We start from the raw sequence: 27,619 nt of genomic DNA, 5'->3' as shown, positions 1-27,619 counted from the left end.
GTCAGCTAATGTTAATTACAAGTTAGTACTTACTGACTTGTATTGTTGTAAATAAGCTGAGGGAAATAAACAGAGTTTGGGATTTATGTGCTCTGCAATGTCTGTTGCCCAAGGTCAGTTTTACTTGGTTTTCCTCCTCTTTTTGCCTCAAAGTACACCAGGGCCCGAGCAACAACCAACTGGAGAAGATACAAAGTTAGGGTGAGAAAATGAAACTGAACCAACTGGAGAAGATACAAAGTTAGGGTGAGAAAATGAAACTGACCTAAAATATTGAGCTTAGTCCTATGTACAGCCCCTTAACTACCAGTTCTTCAAGGGGGTCTTCCCTGACACCCCTCCCTGGACTGGATTCAGTTCTCTTCCCTGACACCCAACCCTGGACTGGGTTCAGTTCAATAACCTCTTGTCCCCTTCTAAACCATTTATTATTTACTATGACTGCTACAGGTTTCCCTAGGTTATGTTCCTCAAGATATCTACCTATAATAATAAAAGTGTGAGATGCTAATTAAACCAGACAGCCAAAAGACCTTCCGGACGAAGCCAGGGCTGTGAGGGCTGAGGCAAGCCGCTGCGGCTGCGAGGGCCAAGCCCCTTGCACGAATTTCGTGCATCGGGCCTCTAGTATAATATAAAACTCACAGAATTCAAGATTAATCCTGAAAGAGGATTAGGACTGCTTTTCCAAACCAGCTATGAAGTGGTACATCTGTACACCAATAACATAAACATGGCTTAAAATTCACTCAGTTGCCAGCTTTGAAATTGTGATTCTTGACAATCCTTTTTAATTTGATGGAGGGGTCATTTGCATTGCTTGACATTTTGTGCATACAGGGACTTTAATATTTTAATATCTCTTTTCACACGTCTGTATCAATATCCTTGTATATTCCTATATCCTATGATTCACCTCCACATAAAATGAAGCTACTCTGGCCCAGCCAGCATGGCTCAGTGGTTGAATGTCCACCTATGAACCAGGAGGTGATTCCTGGTCAGGGCACAGTTGCTGGCTTGATCCCCAGTAGGGGTGTGCAGGAGTCAGCTGATCAATGATTCTCTCTCATCATTGATGTTTCTATCTTTCTCTCCCTCTCCCTTCCTCTCTGGAATCAATAAAAATATACTTATAAAAAAATGAATTGAGCCCTAGCTGGTTTGGCTCGGTGGATAGAGTGTTGGCCTGCGGACTGAAAGGTCCCAGGTTCGATTCTAGTCAAGGGCACATGTGCGGGTTGCAGGCTCGATCCCTAGTAGGGGGCATCCAGGAGGCGGCCAATCAATGATTCTCTCTCATCATTGATGTTTCTATCTCTCTCTCCCTCTCGCTTCCTCTCTGAAATCAATAAAAATACATTTTTAAAAAATGAATTGTAGCCGAGAGCAGGGCCCACCCACAACAGGGTTACCACTGCCACAGTCACCTCCTGTCTCCCCTCCAGGATGTCACTGGTGGGGGAAGGGGGTCCCTAGTGGTGGGACACTGGACTGGCAAATGTGTCCCAAAGGCAGCCTGAGCCCTGGGCAGCCAGGGAAGCCATCCCACACCCACCACTTAGGACAAGTGGGAGGGGCAACATAGACCTGAGCTCCCCGGGGGTGGCAGAGGCCAGGGCAGGTGTGGGCAGGGAGGGCAGGTGGTCCCAAACTCCTTGCTGCACCATAAAGTAGATATGAGCTCAGCGTAACCACTGGACAAAGAACAAGGAGTCAAAACAGGGCTGAGTTATGGGTCAAAAGAGAATGAAGATAAAGAGTTAATCCAGCACATGGGCAAAGCCCCCCGTTAGAGGCTTTGCTGCAGTCCTAACCCCCAGGGCCTGCGTGTGATCTTATTAGGAAATAAGGTCTTTGCAGATGATCAAGTTAAGATGAGGTTGTTAGGGACGGTCCTTATCCATACGACTGACATCCTTATGGAAGAGGAGATTAGGACAGAGGGAAGACCATGTGAGGACAGGGAGGAGGAAGCCGTCTACCAGCCAAGAGACTCCTGAGGCCACCAGAGCTGGGAGGAGCCTGGAGCCTTCAGAGGGAGCGCAGCCCTGCCCACACCTTGATCTCAGACGTCTGGCCCAGAACTGAGAGAGAATAAATTTCTTTGTTTAAGCCACGCCCCCCCGCCCCCGCCCTACACACACACACACACACAAAATTAGCTATCTTCCCTAAAGGGTGACTTCCAGGAACTGTCACGCTAACCGTTGTTCATTGCAGTACAAGAGTGTGCAGCAAGACGCCTGGCACACGGTAGACTCTCAAGAAACCTGAGAGGGGCTGAGGAAGGCAGAAACTGACATCTTCTGAGAATCTAAAAAAAGGAACAGTGTTCTTTTCTCTGTGGACAGGAAGGGCAGTCATGTCTTTCCTCTCAAAGACAGAGAAGAGAGTTATCTATTCCTCTGGACCCCATCAGCATTTTATCCACACCTACATCATGGCACAAATCCTAATGGGCAAAAAGTGTTCATCAATCTATCCCCTGCGCTAGGCTACAAGTTCCCTGAGGGCAGGGGCCGTGTCTTCTTCATGGCTGTATCACACTCTCACCACCGATGCAAAGCAGAGTAGACACTGTGAGTATGAGATGGATGAAAGGACAGATGAATAAACTGGGCTCCTGGGTCCACTCCATCCCTTGTAATGATATCACGGAAATGTCATATAGGATAGAATCTAAACCAGCTCTAAAATGTACCTTAAATACATTCTGCTTTCTTTAATCTATACGATCTAGAAAAATCTCTCATGTTATCTTCAACCTTGGGGCATGCAACTATAATTAGCATCTTGAAGGTACTATACATATTAAAAATAATATTGGACAACATTCCTTACGATCCTTTTCGTCACTTTTTATTCCCTGTGTCCTCTTTGCTATTTCCCCACCTTCTATAATATTTTTATGGCAGACCCCGGAGGAAGGCATTGGAGTTGGTTAGGACTATCACTGTATCCCCAGCTCCATCCAGCACAGGATCCGATATAGAGTTCGCGCTCAGTACGTGTTATTCAATGGGTTTGCTGAAAAAAAGTCTTCTCTATTTTTAAGAAAATATTCTATCTACTTAAAAGAATCACAGGAAGGGAGAATGGGTGTGATCTAAAAATCTTAATCAGGTTACTCAGAATTGTACACACACAACTCTGCTGAAGCTAACAGCATGTATGTGCTTATGTTTTCCAAACAATGAATTGAAAATATACCCTGAAGAATTGCTTATGCCAAATAAGGCTGACTATTCATGGTCATGACTAGAATTGCTGCCTGTTTCGTGCCAGCCGGTGCATTCCTGCCAAACGTCCTCCCAATTTGCAAGGATTCTTGGGTTTCGCTTTGGAAATACAGCAGGAAAATGCCTCTTCAACCCAATTTATATGCATCTAATTCTTCATTAGCACTTACTTAGGCTACACTGATTACAGCAACATCCTAACTCTGTTTTGAAAGTCTTATTTTGGTTGACAAAGTGGCATGGATTTCTACCAAAGAGCATGGAAACAAGTTAATAGATTTGTGATGCCAGTTGGGGTTCTGAACACACAACACTTGGAAAATGGTTCACACTACTCCCGTGCCAGAGGCAGCCACTGAGAGGTTGTCAGTCAGATATTTCTATCGGCCAAAGAGAAACATCAGCTCCCCATCCTGGCGGCTACTGGGCCAAAACTTGCAGATTAAAGGAAAAGGGGGAAAGCTGGCAGACCGAGGTGGCTTAGATCTGCTACTCACAGCTACTAGGATGATACGCTTGAAGTATAACAACAAACGGCTCTTCCAGGCAAAAGTGCTCCTGAAAAGTGAACGGGATGAGGACCTTGAGCCCCTTCTTCAGACTCAGTCCAGCCCCTGGGGTTGTGGAACCAGTGATTTTCTTTGTTTGGAAGAATTTTTGCAAGAGCTGGGTAACCCATCATTGTCCCCATTCTAACAAGGCCATCACTTCCAATGGTTAAGTGTGTGGACTCTGGAGCCAGACTGAATCCCGCCTCTAACACTGACTATCTTTGAGATGATAGGCAAATCACTTAATTACCTTCTCTGTGCCTCAGTTTTCTCCTCTATAAAGTGGGAATAAAAACAATAGTGGCTTCACAGGACTATTGTGAGGATGAAATGATTTAATGTATGTAAAGAGTTTAGAAGAGTGCCTGGCATATAGTGTTATAGAATGATTAGCTATTATTATACCTCATTTTTGTGTGTGATCCAGTTATTGCTTTAGACCCAAATTTTCATAATTAGGTCTCAATCTTCAAGCACTTATTGATTCTAGGGACTGCCTACGCTTTGGCTGGCCTTGCCCTTAATATTGCCTTTTAGCTCAGTACCAGATGCATGGAAATGTTAGCGAGACCCATGTGGGAGCCTATCTTTGCCCCTCCAAGGATGAGGTCTTTCCCTTGCTCCTACCAATTGTTTCAAGCCCTGGAATTCTGCCTCTTAGAGCTGTCAGACCTGCCTGATGCTGGAGTCCCTGGTGTCCCCTAATTCTGGGAGGTCCCTAACCCGCCCAGTCACCTCCACTACCAGTTTCTCTGTCTTATCTCTAAGCCTGGTCTGGTCTTGATTCTGACAGCACCCTTGAAGTTTGTTCAAGCAATGAATAAATTATTCAACCCTTTATTTCCCTCTGAGGAAGTACTAGGAAGACAAACCTTATGGCAGGAATTTGTGCTGTCCTTACTATGATCATTTAATCTCTAAGAAGGTTTTTTAAAAGAAGAAGGAAATATCCCTCTAACCATAAACTATCCCTCCTCATCAAGAGAAAACAGACTTCTGCCTAGAATTGCACAAACAGAACTCCTCCATTTCACCAGAGCTCCAGGGAATAATAGGCCACCAGCTGCCACCTTGGGCTGCAGGTTTGGGAACTTGAAAGGAATTTTCCATCCTGATTACTGCCTTTGCAGTGTTCTCAGCTGCCAGCATATGGTGGTGGGCGTGGGTCTGAGCCAACTTTTGTGTTTCTAAATAATACGCTGAGACGCTGTTCTCCTTTGCTATAGAACTTGGGGCATTCATCAATCCACCACTTTCTTGCATGTACCTACTATGTGCGGGCCTTTAGAAAACAAGTCACCTCTTCATGTATTTTTAAAACTATTGGTGGGAAAGCCAACGTAAATTGAATATTCAAGGCAAAACTCATATAGTTCGGATACTACCAAAGCAGAAGGAACTTGGTCAAGGTCACAGACTCCAGAAGGGGTAAATTCAAGATTTAATTGCATCACCCTGGGCCAAAATACAAATTCTTCAACTGGGCTAAATCCACCAGGACCTGACAAGTACCAGTCTAATCTCGGGCCCCCTCTGCAATTTGTACTCTTGGCTGCATAGCCATCTTATGTTCCCTGAGAGCACCCTGCTCGCTGTGATCTCTGGGCCTTTACACATGTACTGTCATGTGCTGGCAGCACCTGCCCAGCCACACCCCCTTCACCTGGCTGATTGCATGCCACCTGTTCATTCATAACATAAACCCCACTGCCTCGGAAAGCCTAGTCCCGTTCCCCAATCTAGATTAGCAACCCTCCTCTTTCCTGCTCGAGCTTTGTGGTTTTCTTATCACAACTGTGTCCATGCTGCATTGTAACTGCCCATTCATGTCTGAGCCTCCCTCTTATGGTGACGGGCCCTTGTCTAGTTTGGCTCAGAATCCCCAGGACCTTGCACAGGACGTAGAGTATAACATGTGACCAGTGAGTTGCATTAAGATAAACCAAGCTCTTGCTCTACCAAGTTGCCTCCCTGAGAGGTCAAATCTCAGAATAAAGATCCAAGCTTTGCAATTGCCAGCTAATGGCTCCATGCAGGCTGAGCTCCTGGCCCAGAGTACCTGACCTCTGATCTTTAAAATGTGCTAAGGTAACCTTTGCCTCTTACAAGCTCACAGCTTATCTCAGTCATTTTCCCTGTCACATCCCCATTACATGAGAATTAAACTTCGGGTTCCCATAAATGCCTGGGGTAGTCCAGAGTGAGCCTTGAGAGACAAGGAAAGAGAGGTAACACTGTATTCACTTTCACATTTTCTTTGTTTAAAGTGAACTTTTACTTGAAACATAACATACATATGGAGAAGTTGGTAAATTTTAAGTGTACAGCTCACCATTTGCCATTCATTTGAACACATTCATGTTACCAGCACAAAAATCAGAAAATTACTAGGACTCCAGAAGCCTCCTTTTGTCCCCTTCCAGTTTTGCAAAGGACAGTCATCTTCTTGAATTCTATTATTGAGTAATTTTACTTGTTTTTAAAAATTTTGTAGATGAAATTTTATAGCATGTACTCTTTAGTGTCTGGCTTCTTTTGTTATCTTTATAGTTTGTAAGATTCATCCACATGGTTGCATATAATTTTGGTTTGTTCGTTTTCATAGCTGTATAATACTCCACTGTGTGAATGTACCACATTTCATTTATCCATTCTAATATGGATGAACATTTGGGCAGTTTCCATTTTAGCGCTAGTATGAATAGTGCTGTGTAAGCAAGCATTTATGTGCATGCCTTCTGGTAAATATATGCACGCATTTCTGCTGGGTATATACTAGGAGTGGAATTGCTGGGTCATAACATATGTAACCTAGTTTTAGTAGATGCTGTTGAATAATTTTGCACAACAAAATTATTTACATGTGGTGATGTAGCATTATGATTTTAATTTCTTTTATTTTGATTACTATGTTGATATTGGCCATTTGGCTAAAGTGACTGTTTTTGTCTTTTGACCATTTTTTCTATTGAGTTGTCTGCCTTTTTCTTATTGCTTCTTAGGGGTTCTTTATATATTCTAGATATGAGTCCTTTGTCAAATGTATATATTCCTAATATCTTCTCCCATTCTGTGGCTTGTCTTTTTATTCTCCTAATCTTTGATGAACAAAAGGTTTTAATTTTAATGTAACCCTTATGATCTTTTCTCTTTGAAGTTGGCACTTTTTGTGTCTCACTTAAGAAAATCTTCGCCTACCTCCAAGTCATGGAGACTTTGCTCTATATTCTCTTCTAAAAGCTTCATTGTCTTTACCTTTTATATCTAAATGTTGAGTTGATCTGTAATTTAATTTTGTATGGTTTGAGATAAGGGTCAAAATTCTTTATCCCCCCAGAATTATTTATTGGAATGCCCATTCTTTCCGTTCTACATTAGAATCACCTTTGTCATATATCTAGTGACTAATTATATCTGTGGGTCTATTTCTGGATTTTATGTTCTGTCATTCTGTTTCATTGGTTCAATTTGTCCTTCATACCTGGGAATGTTAGTTCTCCAACTTTTTTCTTCTTCAAGATTATTTTGGCTGTTCTTGGTTCTTCTAATTTCTAGAATCATGATCTCAATCTTTATTTTTTAAAGACCTGCTAGTATTTTTATTGGGTTTATGTTGAATTTGAGGGAAAATTAAGGGATATTTGGCAATTTTGGATTATTGACTCTTCTAATCAACATATATGTTATATTGCCCCATTTATTTAGATTTACTCTGAGTAAACTCAGTAATGTTTTATAGATTTTTATGGAGAAGTCTTGTTTACTATAGTTATCCTTTAAAATATATACTTTATGCTATTCTAAATAATAGCTTTTTAAAAAATATTAATTTGATTTGTTTGTCATGGTATTTAGGAATTAAGTTAATTCTTATATATTGACATAGTATCCAGAGACCTTGATATATATACTTATTAATTCTATTTGCTGACATATAGATTATTTTGCAATTTCTTACACACAATTATATCTTACCACAATTACTTTCCAATCCTTATGCCTTCTATTTCTCTTTCTTGCCTTGTTGCACTGGCTATCACTTCCAGTACAATGATGATTAGAAGTGGTGATAGTGGGCATTCTTGCCTTGTTCCAATCTTGTGGGAAATGCATTTTATTTTAGCAGTAATTGTAGGGAAAGCTTTTAATATATTATTAAGTATGATTTTTGCTATAGCTTTTTTGGTAGCTATTTATGAGGTAAAGAAAGTTTTCTTCTGTTCTAGTTTGCTGAAATTTTTTTTATCATGAATAGATATTGAATATAATAAAATGTTTTTCTGTATCTGTGAAGATATTTATATAATTTTTCTGTTGATGTGATGAATTATATTGATTGAATGCTGAATGTTAAACCACCATTACATTTTTGGAATAAGCACTATATGATTGTGATATGGTATACTTTTTCTAAATAACTGGATATAAAGCCAATATTTTGTTTGAGGTTTCTGCATCTATGGTCAGGAAAGAAATTGAGCTCCTATCTTCACTTTTACCTTCAATTTTGAGGTGGATTTTTTTTTTTACCTCAGCTTGACTTCTCTTTCATCCTATATATAGACTTGGTTCAATAGACTTTGCTTCTATTATTAGCTTAACAAACTTTCCCTAGAGCCTCTAGCTTCTCTCTCACTGGCAAAACAAAAAGTCTTCCCAAAGACAAGGTACTCATGATTTAAATCCTGGTCCAATCACTCACAAGCAATGTGCCCATTGGCATTCTCGTCAAGCCTCTGTTTTCTCACCAATGAAATGGGATTGAAAGTAAATTAGAGGATACATATGAAGCAGCCGGAACAAGCATGTACTCAGTAATTACTATTTCTTCGCTCTGCTGCCCAAATACTTTTTAAACACAGAAGAGCAATGGCTAACTACTTACAGAGTATAGCTGACAGTTAAGATGCAAACCTGAAAAATGAACTAATGGGGTGGGAGACATTCTCTCTCTCTCTCTCTTTCTCTCTCTCTCTCTCTCCCTTTGTTATACTCTAAAAAATAAAGTTATTTATTGTTCCTGCTAAGTTTTTAAATACAAGCTCTTAGATTTTTAAAAATAGATAAACATTGCTAGAATTTATCATCCAAAGTGCTACAGTTTCTTCCCTGGGGTTTCAAACTCAGATGTTAATGGTGTATTAAACATTTGGAAGGTGTCCAGGAATACAGCCTCGCTCCCATTTATAATAATGTTTATGTGGAAAAGTCAGCTTGGAAGGACACTTTTAAATAAAGATCCTTTTTCTAGAAATATAACCCCTATGCTATTTGTCAGTGCACAATAAACTTTTAACCAGCCTCCACAGTAGCGATGGAGAGTCTAGAGGTGCCCTAAGATTATGTTCTTTGCCTCTAAGACGAGAATCACGTGGTTGACTAGGCTTTAAGAGATGTCTAAATAAATCACAGTAAATAAATCACAGTCAGAAGTTCAGAAAAATTGGCTTGGAAAGGCTGAATTTGAAGAAGGCTGAAACTGATGATGTCAAGAGCCAATCCCTACAATGTTGTCAGGGGCTGGACAGGCACAGTTCTACCCACCCCAAGAGCTGATTCTGGTGACATCAGAATGGCCTTCTAACTATATCTAGACTTCGTTCAAGCTCTAGCTCCCTAGGGGAGTAGAAATGCTGTGGCCTTGGCAGATCTGATTATAATCTCAGCTTTGCCCCTTACTAGCAGCTCAGTTCCCTCATCCATAACACGGGATGGTAACTGACCTACCTAGTATGACCATTGTGAGAACAGCAGGATGCTAGCTAATACCTGTGACATGCATGATGCAGAGAATGAGTTCAATGAATGGTAGTGTTTGTGATGATAACAGTAACGATGACAACAATGATGAAGACAACGTCCATAGCTTTGGGTAGAGGGGTGCTGAAGGGTCATCTGTATTATGTAAGACGACTCTGAGGAGGAGCAGCCCCAGCTGCCTCTTGTTTAATCTCCAGACTGTCACTTTATGGGCCTCTGGGCCCAGACACATGATCTTACTTGAATTGATCCATGTCTCCATTTCCCCCAAAGCAGAGCCCGAGGCAAGGACTTTGGTGCAGACACTTTCTGTAGAAGATGATCCAGCAAGCAGGAGAGAAGGAATTGGGGGAAAAGGGAAGGAGAGGTGGAGGAATCCACCTAAGAGTGCATTTTGAAGTCATTGGCATCATTGTATCTCTGAAAAGTGTACAGACGCCTCCAAGAATTACCCACCTCCCGGATTTGTCAGCTAGCACCCGCCCCTCTATGGGTTGAGGATGGCCTCCAGGAGCACTAACATCCTAGCACTTGCTTGTAGGCCAACCAGGCCCCAGAGCTTCCGAGGCCATGAGGCAGTAAAGGAAAAGGAGCACAGTGCATCTGAAATGCACACTGGCAGTGCGAGTGTGGCCCACACCTGCCACCATTGTTGTGGCTTCAGTGAGAGGCCGATGGAGGTGAGTAATACAAAGCACCACATGCGGCTGCTGTAAGCCAAATCTTAGTCCAAGTGCATTGGCTCTTCCTGTAGGCCGTCCACCTGCCACCTGTGATTCACACTGTGAGAGACCCCAGTGCCCAGTAGGGTTTATCCTCTTGTATTTCCACTTCCCAGGAGGGGTTACCTGCACACTTGGTCCTTGAACTTAGCAACAGTCCTTAAATCTATCCTAGATTCCAGAACCGTGCTGTCCAAATTGATGGCCGCTAGACACACATGGCTATTTAGATTGAAACTGGTTAAAATTAAATAAAATTAAGATTCTCAGTCACACTGGCCTTTTGTCACTGTAAGTGCTCAATACCCACATATGGCAACTGGCAACCATATTGGACAGCGGGATATAGAACACCTCCACCTTCACAGAAAAGCTCATTTAGACAGAACTTCTCTAGAGTGAGCTTGCATGGGTCCAAATCCTGGCTCTGCCGTTTACTAACTGGATAACTAGGCAAGTCACTTAAACTTTCTGTGCTTTAATTTCCTAATCTGTCAAGTGGCTTTGTTCCAAGGATTAAATAAATAACAATATGAAAAGCACGTAGTAAAGTCTCACTAGCTGTTTTAATTATTATTATTTCCACGTTTCTAGGGCAATTCCTATGTGAGACAGACAGTTGTTAAAGACACTGCAGCCCCGATCCCAGTCCTGGGTCCTGTGGGGTTCCTCTCTGGACTCCTAAACTATCTCCAGACTCAAGAACAGAGATGCTGCTTTGGCCCCTGCTTCCCTCTAAGCCTCTTTTCAGTAGAAGGGAGAATTGAACACTCATTGCAAGCTTGTGACAGGGGCTCTAATGGCTGCTTCTGTCCGTACACATGACTCATTCTGCTGCCATTCCCTCACCCCTTGCTCCACCACCTGATGGGCTTCTACTATCCCCCTCCCCAGAGCTGACTGCCACCTGAACCGCAATCAAGCTGACCACACCACCTGGAAAATTCAGCTGTCTTCCAAGATTTTGCTTTATCCTAATGGATAGGTCCTGTGCATGCTCCAGTTTGTTCCCAATCCTTATCTTCCTTGGAGAAATGGAATATTAAAAGTAACATTTATTAAATATTTGCTACGTAACAGACACTGTACTGTTCTCATATGGATGTCCTTCTGTAATAGCCATAACAATCCTAAAGGGTAGGCACCATTGTTATTTCTTTTTCACAGATAAGAAAACAAAGTCTTAGAAAATGCCAGTAGTTTTTTCAAGGTCACACTGCTAGTAAACCAGAAAATGCCCAGGACAAATCTAGGGCTCCCCTCTTACGTTTCCCTTCTTTCAAGGATCCTAGTCCCTTGCTGTCTGTTTTCCAACATCTGAAAACTGGTGTTTCATAGATGTTGTCCAGTTTTACAATTATGTGCAGAGGGCTAGTCTAGTGCTATTTACTACATAAGAATGAGAAGCAGAAGTTGTGTGAGCATGTGTAGATTTGGGAGTTGTCTGCAGACAGGACTATCACATTCTCTTCTCTGCTCTACCTTACCTTCAAGATAAAATAAAAACTTACTGCTAAGACATTCATATCCCTTCATGATATGCCTGGCTGACTGGCTTCATCACTGATCATCCCTTTCTTACAAATACACACACACACACACACACACACACACACACACACACACACAGCTTGACCTACTTGTGGTTTTCCATGTACATTTTATTATGCTCTGCTTTTGTACACACTGGTCCTTCTGCAAAAATATTCTTCTTCCTATCCCCTAATTGCCTTGCTAACTCCTACTTATCCTTCAGAATGTAGCTCAACTATCATGACTTCCAGGAAGCCCTTTCTGGTTCAGTTAGCATTTAATGTTCCCTTATTTGTGCTCTTATATCACTCTGTTTTTGCCTTTTTCAAAGCTGTATTGCACATAGTTGATGGCAATTGCCTATCATGACCTGTCCTCTATGCCCTCCACCCTACCCTGCAGATTGAACATCTCAAGGAAAGGGGCCAAGTCTGATTCTTCTCAGTCTCCATGGAGTGGCACAGGTTTTAGCAAACTTTTTCTACACAGGGCCAGATAGTCAATATTTTAGGGGGTTTGCAGCCAGATACTCTGTCTGTTGTAACTATTTGACTCTGCCATTGCAGCATGAAAGCAGCCATAAACACTAAAAAATAGTATGTAAAATAAAACACTTTATTGGAACAAGAACAGGCAGTGAGCTGTAGCTTGCTGATCCCTGGATTAGCACATAGTATAGAGGGTGTCCCAAAAATGTATACATAGTTTGAATAATTACTAATTCCAATGGGTTAAATCTAAAAAGAAATGAACATCTATTGTGCTATCAGAAAAAAGTGTGTATACATTCTGGGGGACACCCTATATGTCTAGTAAATGTTCATTCAATGAACTAATTTAATAGAATAGAATATTATTGTTGGAGGCCTCAAGGAAATACAAAAGGATATAACCAATTTCATAAGTGCAAGAGTTGGTTCTGGAATGAAAAAGTGATACTTTTTTGAGACCTTAAGGAAGGAAAAAAGGCTAGCTGAGCGATAGAAAGGTGAGGAATTTCTGGCTTAATTGACGTATTTCCCCATGCAGAGCTTTTTCCAGGAGGCCATACTGGGATGCGATCCTGAAAACCAGAATGGCTTGGTTAGAGTGAGTTTCTGAAGCAGCCAAGAGCAGGAAGAGCCACAGAACAAGTACTAGTACACGCTGTGTCTTGGTCAGCACCCAGGGGCAAACCCAGAGGAGCCAAGTTCTGTAGCCAATTCCAAGGTATCAGAAACCATGCAGATTCTGGAACTGAGCCTAGGATGAGAATAACAAGGGCAAGAGGAAAGTGAGATCCAAGATGACTTTTATGAATAGAGCTGGCAGGTCCACTGCATTTTTCTATTGGCCACATGGTGCATGGATGAGTCTGTGGGCAGGTTGACCTTGGTCTTCTCAGAAGAGTTAAATGACAAGGTCGTTTACTAAAAGATAAAAGGTGGGAGGAGGCTAAGACTTAGAGATCAGAGAAGTTCTGGTGTTGCTACTCTAGCAAATTACAGGGTTCCCCCCCCCTCAAAAAAAAAGATTTGCTGAGGCTGAGGTTGGATAACAGGATGCTGTAGTAAACCAGTCACCAAGTTGTAGAACATTCTCCAGTGAAGTGTTATAAATGGATGTCAAGGAAATGAATGGGCGGCTTTGTTCAGGCTTGGGATTGGCAGGGGAATACAGCCACTGTCAAAGCAGGCCAGAAATCTGGGCTGTCACTGAACACCTGCTGTATGCAGAACATCTCAGGGAATCCATTTACCCTGCAGTGTGCTGTCTCCCACACCAGACAAAAAGCCAGAAAACGCTCTTCTTTTATCAGTGATGGCCTTTTAGGCATCATTATGAACAATGGTAATTTAGCACCAGCAATGACAACAGAAAAGGTGTCAGAAATAAGGTTACTGCACATATTTTCAGGATATATGTCCCTGGAGTGGCATTTTAGACAAATGTACCTGGTTGGCTATCGGTATCTCAAACTCACATGTATAATCACTTCTTCCTGCCACTTCACACCTGCCTGTGTTCCATCTATGCCTTCATCCAAGCTATTGGGAGTAAATGTCTAGACCCAGATGTGTATAGGCCAATTGGACACTGCCAGAACCAGAATGAGGCATGCTAAACCAAACGGCTGTGGCCATACCTGAGAGCAAAAGGGGTTGGTGATGGTCTTGGTGTCTCTGCCCCTGCACCCAAGACTGAAGCTCAGTGTTTCACCAAGGACCCCAGTGGGAGTATTCCTTTAAGGAGGCCACAAGCATTTACCTAGCCCCCTAGCCCCAGACCTTCTGATAATGTGACTTCTCTCTCTCCTCTCTTATTTCCTGGAGGATGGTGGGGCCCAAGTCTAAACTTCTCTGTGTCTCAGTTTACTGGATTCTGCTTAACCACCTTACTCTGCAGGCCCCAGACCACTGTGTCACATTTAGACAGCTCTCTACCATTTTTTCATATCTAGGTTCTTGCATCTGACCTTTCTATCTCTACCCACCAGTCCTGTCAAACTGCTGCCCAATCATCCAATCAGATTCTCTTTGGTTCCCATGCCTTCCAGAAACTTGTCTGGGTTTGCCCTGCCTTGTTCCAATTTAATTTTGCTGATTAACATTTATTAGCATCGAGCCTATTTTATGTGCCAGCCACTAGTCATTACTTCAGCCTCAAAACAACACTAGGAGGTTGGTCATGTCAATATTCCTACTTTACAGAAAAAGAAACAGGTTGAGAGTGATAATTTACTTATTCAAGCTAGAAAGTTTCAGAACTGAGATTAGAGTACATGTTAGTCTAATCCAAATATCAGTGTTTTAACTATTTCACCAAACTGCCTCCCAAAGATTGTCCCATCTTTCCTCTTATTGCTCATACCTCTGACCCCGAGTTTCCATTTTCTATCGAATGCCCTAAGTCAGACCTTATACAACTCATGCAGGAAATGCCAGTGGGTCTCCTAGTTGGTCTCTTCACCCTTGGGCCCTCTGGAGTGTATCCTGCTGGAGATGCGGTGCAGTGTGGTGGAGAAGAGCTGGGCCCTGGCACCAGACAGACCTAACTCAATCCCAGCGTCTTCAGTCATCTGTTTCTGTGATCATGGATTAACTCAACGTCTCTGAGTCTAAGTTTCTTGTGTAAAAAATGAAAATTATAATTTCATCTGTATCAAAATGGTTTTATTTTTTGAGAGTTTAATGTTGGTCAAGTCCTTGGCACAGTGCCTGGCACATAGTATCAGCTCAATATGTAGCTGTTGTCATTCTTCCCAGAAGGAAACTCCCATCATGTTTTCCCCTTTTATCAATGCCATTTACCATGACCGGCACTCAGCACCCTCCCACAACCTGGCCCTGACTTTCTTTTTCATCTTATTTCTTTGTCTTCTAACTCTTCAGCCCACCAAATGGTCTTCTCTGGTTCCTGGCCTCTCAGTGGGGTGTAGAGAAAAGAGTGTGTCTTCTGGGATCAGGCAGACCTGGGTTTGAACCCAAGCTTTGCTCATCACTAGCTCTGTGAGACTGGGTAGGTTCCTTACCATCTCTGGGACTTAATGTCCTCATCTAGACAATGAGAATGAGGTTGTAGCGAGGGTTACATCTAGGAAAGCATTATACCTCACACCTAATACCCTTCAATAAATGTTTAATCCTCTTACCTATTTTTTAATAGAATCCTTTCCTACTGCCCAATCTTCCCATGGGAGCCTCCTTTCAATGAGAAAGTTTCCTAGCTCCCTCCACTTTTTTCTGAATTCCTCTTGTGGATGCCCATAGTGCTTTCTGTCTATAATTGTTCAGAGACCTTTGTTTTGTACAGTTCTTTAAAGTTTTCATAGTTCTTTCAGAAACCAGCCCAATTACTTTGCACAACTCTGAGAGAGAAGTCAAGCCCAGTAATTACTCTCTTCTTTTTCCCCAGTGCAAATTGATAGTTGCTAAATAGCCATAGAGATGCAGATTGCTGAATGGGGGGTATAGTTGATAATAGCTGGGTATGGGGCCAGGTGAGTGCTTGGGGCAGCAGGGGGACCGCTCTGTAGAGTGCATGGTTTTCTGACCACTTTGCTGTTGTACATCTGAAACTGGTATGAAATGGTATTGAGTGTAAACTGTAGTTGAAAAATAAATTTTTTTTAAAGGTAAGCTGAGGCTCTGAGAGATTGAATGGCTGGCTCGTGGTCATCATGCTTTTCTCCCCTGTATCATTCTGCACCTGAATGACTGCCCCTCAACTGAAATCATGCCCTTTCCAATTGTTTTTCAATGGATGCCTGGCTTGTTCCACCAGGGAGGGTATAGTCTGGTCCCTCACCCTAGCCTAGTGCCCTGAATGTATCTGTCATGTGGTTGATGTTATTCATGTGTTGAAATGTGAATTAATGTGGTATGTTGTAAGATCATAGTAGAAAACTTGCAAATGTATTGACTAGAAGGTCGGAACTGATATAATGACATTTATTGAAGGGTAAGAAACCACAAAGGCATCCCACTCTTGAGGCACTTGCTTCTCTGCACATGTGCCTTCAGACTGAATCGTTGGATGTTAGGGGAATTTGGAGTTAGCTGCTCCATCCCCTGTGCTCTGTGTTCTTGTTTCTGTAATAACCCTGACCATGCTTAATTGTAAGTAATCTGCTTATCCATCTGTTTCTCCGCCCCTAGACTGTGAGTCCCTCCAGAGCAAGCACCATATCTAATTCTTGTCAGTGTCCATGGCCAGCCACTGCACTTGGCACAGACTTAATGGAGTTGAATAAATAAACCAGAAAGACCCATCTGGGCCCATCTCCTAATCCCCCTATGATTGTGCTTGTTCCCATCCTCTTATCCTGTTCCATATTTTCTATTTCTTATCTTCTATACTGAATTAAGGCAGGTTTCATGTTTTACTCATTTTTACAGTCTCCCTAACAACCAGGAAAGGAGGAAATTATAATTATTGAGTGTCTATTGTGTTGCCAGTAGTAATTGCATATATATTATCTCACTTTTTCAAAAATTGAATTTAATTCATATAATAGGTTGATAAGGTAGGCATTATCATTCTTGAATTATAAAAGGGGAGCTGAAACTCAGGGAGATACAGTAATTGGAATTTGGCCAAGTTTACACAGCTAGGAAGTAACAATGCCAGGATTTGGATCCCTCTCTGATGGCTTTAAGACCAATGGTTTCTTTTCTGTTGTTGGTTGGTGTTTGTTTCTTAATAGCATCAGGATAGCTAAGTGCTTTAGCCCAGTAGGTGTCAGGAACTATGCTGAACTGAGATTTGAATGTAATCACATTGAATCCAATCTGTACAAGCCTGCTCCCAAATGCTCCGAGCACAGACACTGCCACCTTCCCATTGGATCATTTGGATGAAATGCTTTAGGGAATGTGTACTGAGCACTCACACTGCATCAGGCACAGTGCTAGGTACTGGGGGTACAGTGCTGAAGACAAGTTCTATCAGGGAGCTTAAGTCTAGTGGGAAAGCAGACAAGTAACAAGTGATTTTAAACGTTATCTGTGCTGTGAGGAGGCCTAAGACAAGGGTTTCAATCAGTCTTGGGAGGCTTCTGGATATCATGAAGGAAGGATGAGTTGGCCAAGTCAAGAGTAAAGAAACACAGAGGGACCAGCATGGGCTAAGCCACTGAGGTACGAAAATTGTAGGTAGGACACCAGGCCAGCATGGCTCAGTGGTTGACCATGAAACTATGAACCCGGAGGTCACGGTTCGATTCCCAGTCAGGGCACATGCCTGGGTTGCAGGCTCGATCCCCAGTGTGGGCTGTGCAGGAGGCAGCAGATCAATGATTCTCTCTCATCATTGATGTTTCTATCTCTCTCTTCCTCTCCCTTCCTCTCTGAAATCAATAAAAATATATATATATTTTTAAAGTTGCAGGTAGGATGGGGCTGGAACAAGGGGGCATTTTGATGGCACAGAACAGGGGGACCAAGAGGTGCTTTGACCGGTTTCCCTGATTTCACATCGTGAACCAAAGGCCAGCACTAGTTCCTGCTCTTGCTCTGACACAAGCAGTGCTCTTGGCTGAGATGACAGCTAGGACATTCTCCCCACTCAGGAAGTGAGTGAGAGAAACAGCGGGCAGCATCTCCATCTGTCTTCTCTAGGGACATGACAGATAAACACAAGTGTGCATCTCCCTGATGTGTGGGAAATAATGAACAAGCAGTTGGGCAGACCCACGCGGTGTTGTCATCTGCCTGGGGTGGGGCAAGGCTGCCCTCAGCAGGCCAGAAGGCTGGCTTTGTGCCCCTGCTCTTACTGTGCCCCTGGGAGCAGGGACCACGGGATAGCAGGTGGCAAACGTAAACAGGATCAGGCCCCGTTGGGAATCATGTCCTAAGCGGTAGGTTGCAGTGGAGAGTTCTACCCACTCTGGGCCACAGGGTGGTGAACTGCAAATGTCAGTTGAGGCCGCCCAGTGCAAGTTTTCCTCTTCCCTATGTCTGAAAATGTTCTTAAACTGGAGATTTTTTAAACCCAACCAAAGAATGGCAGAGAACTAAGCCAACCCTATGATGAATTGTATGGAACTTAGTAAGACATATATATGTGTCTACATTCATCACGTGCAAAGCAAACCCAGTGTCACACTGGTATTGACTCTGCTCCTCTCCCTCCTCTCTCTGGGACTTTAAAAAATCTCCAGGTTAAGATCTGTCTTGGTCCCACCAGACCTTATTCTGCTCTCCTCTTATGTCAATCATGAATTCCCGCCTACATCCCACAACGGTCACCCTCCTGCTTGATCCCCACCAAACCACAGTGGACTGGTCACGTCCTCATATGCCAATTGCCTTCGCATCCATCCTTCAGCACGGCTAGCCTGCCTTCCCCACCCCCCATCCTGGGAGGTACAGAAAAGCCAGCTAAAGGCAACAATGCTTATTCCCCAGAATTGTAAGCCTATTTCACACTCGATCCCTTTACCTTTTGCTCCGTGCTGACCATCCCAGCTCTGCACTCCAATTTTGCTCCCTCTAATGCATTCTCTACACTGCTGCCTGGATGATTTATCTGAAATTCAAATGTGATCGCATCATTCCCCTACTCAGAACCCTTCTGTGGTTTCAAACCCTTTCAAATGACATCCAGCCTCCTGAAGTATTTAGAACAAAGCCATCCATGAGTAGGCTTCTCCCTACCTCCCTGGCATTATTTCTTACCTCTTCCCTTGACAGTTTGTGACACAGCAATGCTAAATTACTATGGTTTCCCAAACACACAGTGTTATTTAATGTTTCTTAGCCTGCCAGAAATAGTATCACCTCTCTATTCTATCTTACAAATTTGATCAGCCTTTAAAATTCTCTCAGCTGTCCCCTTCTCTGAAACCCTTCCAAATGGAAGTCATCATTCTGGGCTGCCTCTGTGTCTTATTCAGTCATCTACCGTTGCCCTGTCTGCATATTCCCAAGACTTACTTGTTCACAGGGACTGTCTTACTCATCCCTGAATAGCCCAGGGCCTAGCACTGGCCAGCTCTGGTTTAGTGATTGTCGAATTATACTTCCTCCCCATCATTTAAGGGCCTTGAGTTTGAGCCACAGCCACACTGATACCTGCATCCTGATTGGCTTTCCTAGGTCGGGCCAATCACTGGTCTGCAATCATTGGTGGATCCCACTCCAAGAATTACGTGCTGTGGGAGTACGGAGGATATGCCAGCGAAGGCGTCAAGCAAGTTGCAGAATTGGGCTCGCCAGTAAAAATGGAGGAAGAAATTCGACAACAGGTAAGAAAAACAATCACAGAATAACCCAAAACCAGAAATGCAGTCAAAGCATTCTTTAGATTTCTTTCCCAGGATCTCGAAATTGATAGTACAATGTGCTGGAAAACCGGTACCCAGGAAGCAGAATCTATTTGCTGAGTCTGGAAGGTCTGGGTTAGGCTGAGGACAGAGGCACCAATGCCCATCATGTTGTCCTTCTCTGCCTGTGTTTGTGTTTTCTTCCGTTTGTGCTAAAAGCTGCTATTGTGGCCACACTGTTGGGGCACCGTCTCTGGTTTCCTGAGAGTCCACGTGGTGGGTTACGATTTGCTTACCATGATCCTTGAGAGGGTCAAGGAGCGACATCCAGGTTGTCCAAGCCAAAACTGCCATTTCCAAAGATAAACATTCGAGGTGTTTGGTAAAGTAGGCAGGCGTTTGTTCTAATCATTAGAGACTGAAGCATCTTTCAGGTACCATGTGCCATGTTCTGTGGGTCCAAGAGCTGTACTATTATCTAGGTACCCACTCCTACCACTGAGAGACAAAGGAGAAATAACTTGTTATGAGGGATCTTGGAAGAGGAGCTGCGTTTTCCTCTGGCCATTCATAGGCTGCCCTGTGGAGAGGAGATGGTCCAGCTTTGGCCATCACTACCCACAAAACCCCTCTGGGCCAGAGAGAGAAAATGCAGGAGGCCCCAGAGACACTGGGCCCATGTCTCCCGATGTGCATGTGCCCACAGACCTGAGCAGCGAAGGAAGCTGAGTGCAGCCGAGGTGCTTCCCCTGGAAGTCACACACCTGGACTCCCGGCCCCCACACACCCTAAATTGAATGCAACAAAGGTCACCCTGACTCCTACTTTAATCCCCTGAGAAATCCTTTTAGACCAAAGTCCCAAAATGCCCAGGAATCGGCTTATGTTTCTTATGAATTCAATTTAAAGTCTTTTCTCCATTCTTGGAAAAAATAATGTTTAACCAGATGTTTTAAGATTGCTGGTCATGTATTCATCACAAGTCTATCTGACCAACTGCTCAGTGTTCCTCTGACTCTGGCTGTCCTGCCTGGTAACCGGCATCACTTATTCAGGCCGTAGCACAGCCACGCACATCGGCAAAGTCACAGCGGGCTCCTATTGGTCCCAGTCGGTTCCACTTGTCATGGGGGTGGGAGGGAAGTCCCCTGTTTGGGATCCTGAGGATCCATCCATATTTCTAGTTCTCAGGATTGGAATTGTGATACGCTGGCTTGTCAAGTCTGTCGTGTGGTATGGGGAAAACCATGCGTTACAAATAATGGTTGAAATACTGAAGTTTGCAAATAATTTATATCCAAGGCAAGGGCATCTTCATAATAATGCCAGTCTCACTTGTTCGCTATCTTGAGAGTTTTCTGGGGAAAAAGGAAGCATGTATGAATGTGAGACACTGAGACCAAGTTGTGCTGGTGAACATATCTGTCATGTGTCATAGCAGCAAAAAGATTGATAAGTGATGGACAGGGCCTTCAGCCTTAGAATGCTCCCCTTAGGAAAACATTCTTTGCTTAGTGTGTTCAGAAACACTAGCCAGCACACCTGGGGTTGGCTTCTGTACCACACAGGCGATGCTGCTTGTCCCAGCTGGCTAGTGTTTCTGACATTAAGTCATAGTCAGAAGTTTAATTATCGATACTGCACATGTTGATAAAAATCCTGCCAAAACCGGTTTGGCTCAGTGGATAGAGCGTCAGCCTGCGGACTGAAGGGTCCCAGGTTCGATTCCGGTCAAGGGCATGTACCTGGGTTGCGGGCACATCCCCAGTGGGAGATGTGCAGGAGGCAGCTGATCGATGTTTCTCTCTCATCGATGTTTCTAACTCTCTATCTCTCTCCCTTCCACTCTGTAAAAAATCAATAAAATATATTTTTAAAAAAATCCCACTGAGCACGTCTCAGGGTCTATCACTGCCTTTCAGGTCCCCTGCGTACTGGACGTGTACCTTTAGCTCTCACTTCTAGTTTGAGAAGACAACATATTGTCAGTTTTACAGATAAAGAAACTGAGGCAGGCAATAGCTAGAGAATACCAGAACTTGAACTCAAGTCTGTCTGCCTCCAAACCCTGTACATAGTACCAGATATTAAATCTGCAGGGCCTTGGGAAAATGTCAGTTGCCTTGTTCAAAACTTGTTAAGATTTTCACGATGACAATGCTGTGAATTTCACAGTTCGGGGCCTGAGAATCTGTGGGTCTCACACCTGACACTGGCCCCGCCTATCCACCTTCCCTGCCCCACACAACTGCCCAACAGAGAAACTCCTCTCGCCAGCCTCTGACGTAAGCCTGTTTCCAGAGCTGCACTAACAATGCATCGAACTCCCAGCTCCTTAGAAAGTCAGTTGGATAGAGTGATTCGGGGCCCCTTCACTTCCAAACACATCATAGTTCTATCGTTCCTGCAAGCACCCAATTTATTATATTTTTATGTAAGTCAGGTAAGAAGCAACATAAAAAGGAGCAGAGGTGGGAATCCTCCTAGAATATAAACATGTCCCCTGAATAACCGGGAACTTGTTTGAACACATCTACAAACTAACACAGTGTTCTGAGCCTTTAATACTTTATATCCTACCAATCACTCTATCAAAGAACCCGAGTCCAACCAGGATGAAAATAAAAAGCCCTTTCTTCCCAAGGAAGACATTTATATGCTTACCAGCCTTCTCGTATTATAGACTCGCTACAAGTTTCAAGGGCATTAAAAATCACAGTAGATATTGTTGGAGGTAAATCTGATGCTAATGGCTTTCAAACAAATGAACAAACTAGTAATCCCATTAGTAGTGGGAAATTGTGATAATATCATTGAGTATAATTTTTAGTGTTAATATAACTACAAAACACCAAGAAAATTCATAAAAAATTACAGCAGCATTATTGGCAATAATGACACGGTGGCTGGAGAGAGTGGGGGAAGGGCACAGGGCACACTTCTTAGAGGGAGACGGAGGCAAATGGGCACTGTGCATTAGCCTGGCAGGTCACAAACGGGCAACACAAGGCAGGTGGTAGCAGTAGAAAATGGTAGATCACACCTGTAGGTAGACCCGGGAACAGAAAGTGAGCTGATGTGTACTCATGGTAATGAACATGTTACACTAAGACCGTTTCTACTTTATCTAGTGCACATTTATGGCATGTGTACTGACTGACTGGTTTTCTGCTGGCTGCTGGCCCAAATCTGGTGCCCTACTCACCATGTTATCCTTACTAGGAACCTAGGCGTCAGATTCTCCCCCTACCCCAACTTCTGCCTTCTCTCTTAAATTCATTCAGTCAACTCCCTCATCAGCACTGCCCCGTCTAAGCCATCCTCATCTCTTGCTTAAATTCTTGCACTAGCCTCCCAATCTCCCTGCCTCCAATCCTCTTCCTATTATTCATAGTAGATATACTTGGAAGTAAATCTTATGCTGATGGCTTTCAAACAAATGAACAAACTAATAATCCTATTAGTAGTAGAAAATTATAATCATAGATATTAATCGGAGTAGATATTGTTGTAGGTAAATCTCCAGGCCCCAGACCACTTTATAAAACATGAATCAGGTCCTACCACACCCCCAATTAAGTGTATTAATTATTTATTCAATAAATGTATTGAACATCTGCTAAATGCCCGTCTTTAGAGATGATGTGACCGTTCATTTCCTGCCTTCATGGCGTCTACATTCTAACAGGGGAGACCAAGGAAAAAATAAGTAATTGTAAATTATAAGTGCAAAGGAACAGGGGTGACATAGAGGACAGTGGTAGAGAGGGACCATTTTAGATAGGTGGTCAGAGGAGGTCTTCCTGAGGAGTGGCCATGAAGCTGAGACCCCAGAGAAAAGCAGAAGGGAGAGATTCTTCTAGATGGTGACAACAGCATGTGCAAAGCCCTGCAGCAGGACTGGGCTTATTGTGCCTGAAGAACTAAGAGAAGGCTGGTGTGGCAAGAGGAATGACGGGGAGTGTGGCGCAGCATGAAATATTCACAGAATGGGTGGAGAGGCAGATACATAAGTAACTATTAAAAATTATAGTTTCGCCCTAACCGGTTTGGCTCAGTGGATAGAGCGTCGGCCTGCGGACTCAAGGGTCCCAGGTTTGATTCTGTTCAAGGGCATGTATCTTGGTTGTAGGCACATACCCAGTAGGGAGTGTGCAGGAGGCAGCTGATCGATGTTTCTCTCTCATCAATGTTTCTAACTCTCTATCCCTCTCCCTTCCTCTCTGTAAAAAATCAATAAAATATATTTTTAAAAAATTATACTTTCTTTAGGGGCATCTGCGCATCGGATGGGGAACTGTAGACACTGGACTGTGACTGCTCTTGAACGTGCCATTTTCTGAATCCCCCAGGCTTCACTGCTGTTTCCTCCCTCTCCCAAGCAGGCTAGGTGTCCCCTGAAAGCAGGCACCTGTTGGCCTTCCTCACTGCCTCTATTCATACTCATCCTACTGTTGCATTACGGTTCCTTGTACCTCTTCAATTTTAAACACGTCTAATTGCCTCCTTTGGATTATTCTAATATCTCGGGGTCTTCAGGACTAATGTTCCTTTGAATGGAACTTGCTCTCTCTCTCTCTGCCCATCACTAGTTTCCTCATTTGGTTTTGAGTTGTTTGATCATCTCTAGTGGTGTTTTTCTTTTTTTTTCCAGTGGGAGTCCTCTGTGTCTCCTTAGGGTGACATTGTATCTCGGTCTTGTCCACCTGAGTTTTTATGTCATTTATCAGTGGGGAAGGCCCTACTGCATGGCCAGTATAAATATGGATTCTGCACTCATACATGGGAGAGACTAGGACTTCCGTTTTTTTGAAAGTGAATTTTACTCAAGGGTCTGGACAGAGGCCAAGCTTCCTTGCCACCTTCCCCGGTGTCTGATGGAGAGCGTTCTTGTATCCTGTTCATAAACAGGGTAGCTCTCCAATGTCCAACTTGATGCAGGAATGTCTTCCTGCATCTCATCTCCCATCAAGATCTTTCCCTCTCTCCTCGCACGGCTTTATTCCCTCCACCTCTAGCCCCAGGGCCCATGTCCTGGTCCACAGCCCAGACCGGCCACCATGTACCAGCTCCTGCTCATGGGCCTGGGGTAGATTTTCTTCCCCATTCCTGGCATCTAGACATTTTCTAAACACAGTTAGGTATTGTTAAAATCTGTCTTGTTGTATTCTGTCTGGCATTTCTATCTTTGTAGCAAAAGGAAGAACCTTCTGCATCAGCTCAGTCTTTAATGTTTCCAGATGCTCACCAAATATCTCCAGCACCTAATTCATTCTCATACCTAGTAGTTGCTCAACAAACATCCGAATTGGTTAATTCACAAGCAAGCTATGAATGTCTCTTGCATAAAACCATGAGCTGTGAATGGCCACTCACTCATGAAAAAAAAATGCACGAGAATAAAACACACCGGCTTTTAGGTTTCTTGGATTCAAGGCTTCCCTGCCAGTGAGAGGTCAGATGACGGTGCAACCTAATATAGGCATTGCTTGTTTCATCTTCAGAAAGCCTTTGGCAGATCGCGTAAGCCAGCCAGTAGGATGATTGTACCACCTATGGTCCAATAATCAATAAATAAGCAAGTGTTCTTTTTCTTTAAAGTTGAAACAGTTTATAAGGCTTTGGGAACTGGTAGAAAGGCTTTGAGATTTTTTTTCTCATCTTTAAACAGAGAAGATATATATGTCTACTAAACTTACTTTTCCTGATTGATTTCCTAAACTTTTGATCACTTTTCTCTAATGAAAACCATTGCCTTATTTCTGATGTTTTCCATGGACTATAACATGCTGCCCTGTCTGGTTGAGAAAGTCACACACACACACACACACACACACACACACACACACCAGCTCTTATTAAAATAAATTTCCAGCCTGGCCAGTATGGCTCAGTAGTTGAGCATCACCTGTGCACCTGACAGTTGTGGGTTAGATTCCCAGTCAGGGCACATACCTGTGTTGTGGGTTCAATCCCCGGTCAGGGCACATGTGGAGGCAACAATCTCTCTTTCTCTCTCTCCGTCTTTTCCCCACTCCCCTTCCTCCCTCTCTAGAATCAATTTTTTAAAATTAATAATAAAAAAAGATACCTACAGTACTTTCCAAGGCTTCTTGGAGTCAGATTGGATACAATTTTTTTAGATTTGTCATCCTGCTGCATACAGCCCCCAGGAGTGCCCAGTTTTATCTGTGTTACATTAACGTCATTGTCCATCCTCCTTTGTCCTTCCCCATCTCATTCAAGGTTTAACTCCATGGAGTGCATATAAGTGGGCAGTTGTGTTTGATAGAAACAACATGATACTAGGAATGGGGTAGGAAAGGAGTTAAAGATTCTCAGTCACAGACATGATACAGAAATTAGAACATCATTTGAAAGGTGTGATTTGAGTCCCATGAAACCTCTTGTTTGCTTTCAGTTAAGTCTTCAAACAAATCAAAATCACAGTAGGACAAGCAGCCAAAGCGATTCAGTAACGCCTGTTCTTTCATAAAACTGGTCTGCCTCTTCCCAGCCGTTTCTGGCCTCCCCCGTTCTGCACCGGAGCATCACCAAATCCGGGGAATTTTTCTGAGAATCTCTGTCTGAGGGAAATGGGGGACAATTTTATTCAAAACTTATAGATTACTTAACTCACACAAGAATCTATTTTTACAGCAACTGAGCCAAAATATTGCAGACCGAAGGCAAATGTAAATGGGGAATAATTAACAAATTGCCTTAAGATGTAGAGGGCAGTTTGGCAATAGCTATCAAAATGGTACATTTTCTTGTTTTATTGTAGCAAAACACGTAATGCAATATTTATCATCTTAATTGTTTGTAAGTGTACATTTATGCAGTGTTGAGTAGATTTACATTACCGTTTATACATTTTATTTATGCCTCAACATAATAATTCTCTATTTAGGAATTTGTCTTCTGGAAATATTCTCACACAAAGGTGTATGAGGAAGGAGATTTATTATAACATTGCGTATACAAATAAGAGATGGAAAGAAGAAATTTTTCAATAGGGGACTGGCTGCTTTTATATAGCTAAATGCCATGCAACTATTAAGAGGGATAAGGCAGATCTGTATATACTGGAAAGCAAAACAGTGCCTCTAGCTTTCTGCCATGTAGGGGAAAAAAGGTAAGTGGGTGAGAGTCAAATGATTATGTGCACATATAAAATTTTTTATGCATAGAATGTTTCTATGAAATTGTCTCTAGACCAGGGGTTAGAACTGAAATGTGTGTCCACATTTCACCATCTGCCTTTTTGTACTATTTGTACATGTACAAGAATGTTATTTAAATAAACAAAGAAAACTTTGATAAGAAATGGAATACTACAAAAAGACCAATACCCCAAACTTAATTTGTAAACTTCAAGTGCTACCCCCAAAAATGCCAAATAAGTTTTTAATTATACAGACTAATTCTATGGAAGAGCTACATAGTCAAGAATAGTTAGAAAATGGCTTAAAGAGAATAATGATTTGGGGGGTGTAGGGAAGAGACTAGCTAAACCAGATATTAAAACTTCATTAAATAAAACTGTGTGAAACTAGAGCATGAGTAGACAGAGTAATAGCCTCAAATTCATCTTAAATTAAGTATATGAAAAAAGTATAATTTCAATCGGTTCAAGGAAAATTGATTCTTTAATAAATGATAATGACACAACTGGAAGCCACAAGAAAACCAGTTTGCTTCATACCTCAATTCTTAAACCAAAATAAACTCCAAATATATAAAAGATTTAAATATTTGAAAATGAAGATGTAAAAGCATTAGAAGAAAACATGAGAGAATCACTTTTATAATCTAGAACAAAGTCCCTCTAAGCATGTTACACAATCCAGAGGCCCTAAAAGAAAAGACTGATAAAAGTAAGCTAAAAACAGTTTTTAATTGTGGGAAAGATTCTTTAAAGTTTTTAAAGATGAAGGACAAAGTGGGAGAAAAATATTTGTAGCTCTTACAGTCACCAAAGGGCTAAGTTCTTTAGTATATAAAGAGCACTTATGTGTCAATTTTAAAGACCATAAACCAATAGAAAAAAAATGATCAAAATAC

The 27,619-nt window shown here is 42.6% G+C and overlaps 1 protein-coding gene across 2 annotated transcripts in view; it reads left to right on the top strand.

The window, feature by feature from the left end:
* SPON1 (spondin 1) overlaps positions 1-27,619 on the top strand; it is a 251,717-nt gene that overhangs the window by 129,085 nt on the left and 95,013 nt on the right. For both annotated transcript variants that reach the window (XM_023754511.1, XM_006089580.3), the window contains exon 6: positions 19,386-19,534. In XM_023754511.1, the coding sequence (XP_023610279.1) occupies positions 19,386-19,534 (149 nt within the window). The remainder of the gene's footprint in view (positions 1-19,385; positions 19,535-27,619) is intronic.

Source organism: Myotis lucifugus, unplaced genomic scaffold (assembly GCF_000147115.1).
Source record: "Myotis lucifugus unplaced genomic scaffold, Myoluc2.0 scaffold_61, whole genome shotgun sequence".
NCBI classification, from domain to species: domain Eukaryota; kingdom Metazoa; phylum Chordata; class Mammalia; order Chiroptera; family Vespertilionidae; genus Myotis; species Myotis lucifugus.
This window is presented reverse-complemented; position numbering and strand designations above follow the sequence as displayed.